This window comes from Octopus bimaculoides, chromosome 1, assembly GCF_001194135.2.
Source record: "Octopus bimaculoides isolate UCB-OBI-ISO-001 chromosome 1, ASM119413v2, whole genome shotgun sequence".
Lineage (NCBI taxonomy): Eukaryota > Metazoa > Mollusca > Cephalopoda > Octopoda > Octopodidae > Octopus > Octopus bimaculoides.
Genome location: NC_068981.1, coordinates 72,401,382 through 72,405,346, shown reverse-complemented (window position 1 = coordinate 72,405,346; position 3,965 = coordinate 72,401,382). Strand labels below are relative to the sequence as shown.

Sequence of the window (3,965 nt, the reverse complement as noted above, 5' to 3'; positions counted from 1 at the left end):
TATATATATATATATATATATATATATATTCGCATATACTTATATGTGAGTGTATGCTTGTGTAAACACATTTGTTGAAGATGGCGGAGGAATTAATACATTTGTTAGAACTGTCCTTGTTATTTTCCATGCAAAGGCAGTTTTATTGTTTGATGATTATGCCAACGTTTATGTGTGTGTGTTTAAAGTACAAGTTGTAACTGAGCAATTTAATATATAACGATGCGGTAGAATTATTAAATCTAAGAATTAACATGAATATAACATATCACATCCAAGGAAAATGAAGCTGAATATACTGGAATATAGCAAGAATGTAAATGATTTAACTTTAGAAAATAGATTATAGAAAGATATTACAAGACTGAAACAGTAGCAGATGCAGATAAAAAAAAAATTGTATTACAGTCGATGCATAAAGAGAAAGATATGAATATAAAATATAGCATCAGATTAAAAGGAAGAGTGTGAAATTACATATGACTAATACTTTCACCAGAGTGATGAAATTCAAAACCACTGTCACCTTTATAAAATGTCTCAATCTCATCTATAGAATTCTTTATTCAGTCTCCAAGACTTTTACAATATAACCAGAAACCAATCGTATTTGAATATTTTTATTTTCTGGGGGAGTTTACTGAGTGCCTACGCACATAGCTCATTGTATGCATCAACATAATACTGTTCTATAGTGAAACCGTACATTCCTCCAGGAAAAAAATGGTAGTAGTCAGTCATTATAAATACATCAGTAGCCGGTCGGCAGGAGAAGGTCAGAAGGCCGAGAGTACGTGTAGACTGTTCTGAGAGACGTGTCAGTGCTGATTTAGTAATCATACTGTGATATTGAGTAGACGTTATATCGATCCATCCTTTTGAGGATAATAATACTGTTACGACTGTGGGTCGTACAGTGCCAGATAGAACCATTCTATCAACGACTTCGGAATATAACAATATCTGTCAGAGCGGCAACTGTCGTCAAAAGACAGATACAGCAGTGGCAAAAGACCGCTTTACAACAGTGGCGACGAGGGTAAACAGCTTTACGCGGAGTGAAAAAAAAACATTCACACAGAGAGTTTAAAATAATTCACGTGGAGAATTAAATACCATGACAAAGAGAAACAAAAATCTTGTTATGCAAATTTACGAAAATCGTAAAATATGGAAGACTTGTTAGCTGGCAAAAACAGCAACAACACCTCAAGGAACAACGAGAATACCAACAAGGATTGCAGCGGCAAATGTTACAACCGGAGAATACATTTTCACCTGATCATGTAGTAAATTCCATATACAAATTTAAATACGACCCCAAAGAAGGAGTAACCTTCGAGGCTTACTTTCGAAGATTTCAACAAATTGGACGGACGAAACTAAAACGCGTCTAGTGTTAAGAAACTAGCGACAGCAGAGCATGAGAAGTATAGTAAATTCATAGTGCCCCCCCCCACCTAACCCCAAAAAAACGTCCGATATAAATTTCACCGACACAGTTGACATTTTGGGAAAAATGTTTAGTGAAAAGAGCTTAGTGTTTAATTCTTGTTGGAAATGTTTAAACATAGAAAAGAGCGAAGACGAAGACTTCTCTACTTACACAGGCAGAGTCAACAAAAAATGTGAGAGATTTAGGCTAGATATGCTTACTCCAGATTCTTTCAAGTGTTTGATTTTTGTACAAGGAGTGACAGATAGAAGGGATGCAGAAATCTGGACGAAAATTATATAAAAACTGGAAATGAACCAGGATTCGACATTGCAGAAACTGTCGGAAGAGTGTGACAGGATATCAAAATTAAGACATGACACGGAAGAAATTCGACAGAAAGAGTGTTTCCATATAAGACAAGTGCAAAAAAGTCGGAAGACAAATAAAGTGTTACAGAAAAAAAAATCAGGATGTAGACCCATGTATGGGATGTACCTCAAGAAAGATTGTCCGTATAAAAAAAAAAAGCGAAGCGTTTTCGCTGCGGGTTTACAGGACATAAAATCGCACTGCAAAACTAGAATGATAGGAAAATGGAATAAACAAGAAAAAATAAATAGTTTATCAGTAGGAAAAGTTGTGACTACAACAAACCTGAAAATTTGTGAATGTGGGGATTGAAAACATTAATGTCAGAATGCAGTTAGACACGGGAAGTGATATCTCAGTCATAAACGAGAAAACATGGGAACAAATGGGTAAACCAAAATTATGGAGTTCAAACAAAATAGCGTACGGTGTTACGGGAAGAAAATAATATTTCACGGGTGAACGTGTTCGTAATATAATGTTCAAAGGTCGAACCCAAAAAGTGAATGTTTAAGTGTTGAAAAAATCCATGAATTTATTTGACACTGAATGTAAGGAAAAATTTAATTTATGGGATAAGCGTTCTGTGCAATAGCGTAAACGGAGCAGCTAAACGATCGAACAAAGTCGATAAACTGAAACAAAAAATGAAAAAAACTTTCCAAAATGTTTTTCGGAAGGTTTAGGCTGTTGCACAAAAAGAAAAGCAAAAATTACTATCAAAGAAAATTCAACACCTGTTTTCAGGCCCAAATGGAACGTGCCGTTTGCAGCGGTAGACCAGGTCAATAAAGAACTAGAAAAGTTAGAAAGCCTGAATATAATTGAAAAGATTGATCATGCAGACTCGGCAGCACCAGCAGTGTACGTAAAAAAAAAAAATAAGCTAAGAGTGTGCGCAGACTTCTCAGCCAGGTTAAACGATTATTTACTCACACACAATAACCCACTTCCAAGCCCAGAAGAAGTTTTTGCTAAACTAAACGGAGGGAAAAGTTTTTTGAAGTTATACCTCTCAGAGGCGTACCCTCAAATTCAGTTACTGGAAGATTGTATACATCTACTAATAATCAACACGCACTTTGGATTTTACAAGTTCAAGCGATTGCCATTTGGAGTAAAAGTGACACCTGCCATATTCCAACAAATAATGGATGCGCTGTTAAGTGATTGCAACTTTGCCATTGCATACCCAAGGAGTGACTCTCGGGTGCAGCATGTTGAACACATAAAGAAAGTATTCGAGGGAATAAGTGAATATGATCTAAAACTGACAGAAGAAAAATGCGAACTTTTTAGGAAAAAATAAAATACTTAGGTCAAGTAATCGACGAAAGTGGACGCAGACTGGACCCATCAAGGGCGACGGCAATACGAAATATACCGCCCCCGACGAACGTGACAATGCTACAAGTATTCCTAGGCTTGGTAAATTATTTCCAAGTGTATATACCAAATATACATAAGGTAAGGGCACCACTTAATGAATTATTTTTTAAAATGCTAAATGGATTTGGAGAGAAATGCTAGAAAGTATTTAACGAGTTAAAAGATATGTTAACTTCAGAATTGTATCTTACGTATTGCGCCCCAAAGTTAGAGATAATACTAATTACATATGCCAGCGAGTATGGGGTAGGAGCCGTGCTTCTACACAAGAATAACGAGGGAAGGAGAAAGGTTATAGCTCACACTTCAAGGGCATTATTGCCGGCGGAAAAGCGCTATAGCCAAATTGAAAAAGAGGCGTTGGTTGTTATATTTGGTGTGAAAAAATTTCGCAGGTTCATACACGGCCGATGTTTTGGGTTGCAAATGAACCATAGACCTCCAATAATGATATACGGATCCAAGAAAGGAATCCCAACACATACGGCAAACAGACTGCAGCGGAGGGGTACCATTCTATTAAACTACGATTATAGTATGGAATATACACCTTCAACAAGTTTGGACATGCTGATGGCCTGTTTAGGCTAATTCCGAGAAATAACGAACCGTTGGAGAACCCCATAATAGCAGTGCTAAGAGAGGGAGTAGAAACAAAAAGTGATGTGGAACATCGTGCGTGAACTACTAGTAACTTTGGAAGAAATAAAAAGAAATGCGAGAAATGACAAATTTATTAATGCGACAAAAGAAACTGTGGTCTACAAAA

The 3,965-nt window shown here is 36.4% G+C and overlaps 1 protein-coding gene across 1 annotated transcript in view; it reads left to right on the top strand.

Annotated features, from left to right (window-relative positions):
• The window catches only part of LOC128250478 (uncharacterized protein K02A2.6-like), an 86,062-nt gene extending 82,946 nt beyond the window's left edge, over positions 1–3,116 (top strand). The window contains exon 3 of the mRNA XM_052975796.1: positions 2,555–3,116. Coding sequence (XP_052831756.1) covers positions 2,555–3,116 — 562 coding nt within the window. The remainder of the gene's footprint in view (positions 1–2,554) is intronic.
• The last annotated feature ends 849 nt before the right edge of the window (positions 3,117–3,965 follow it).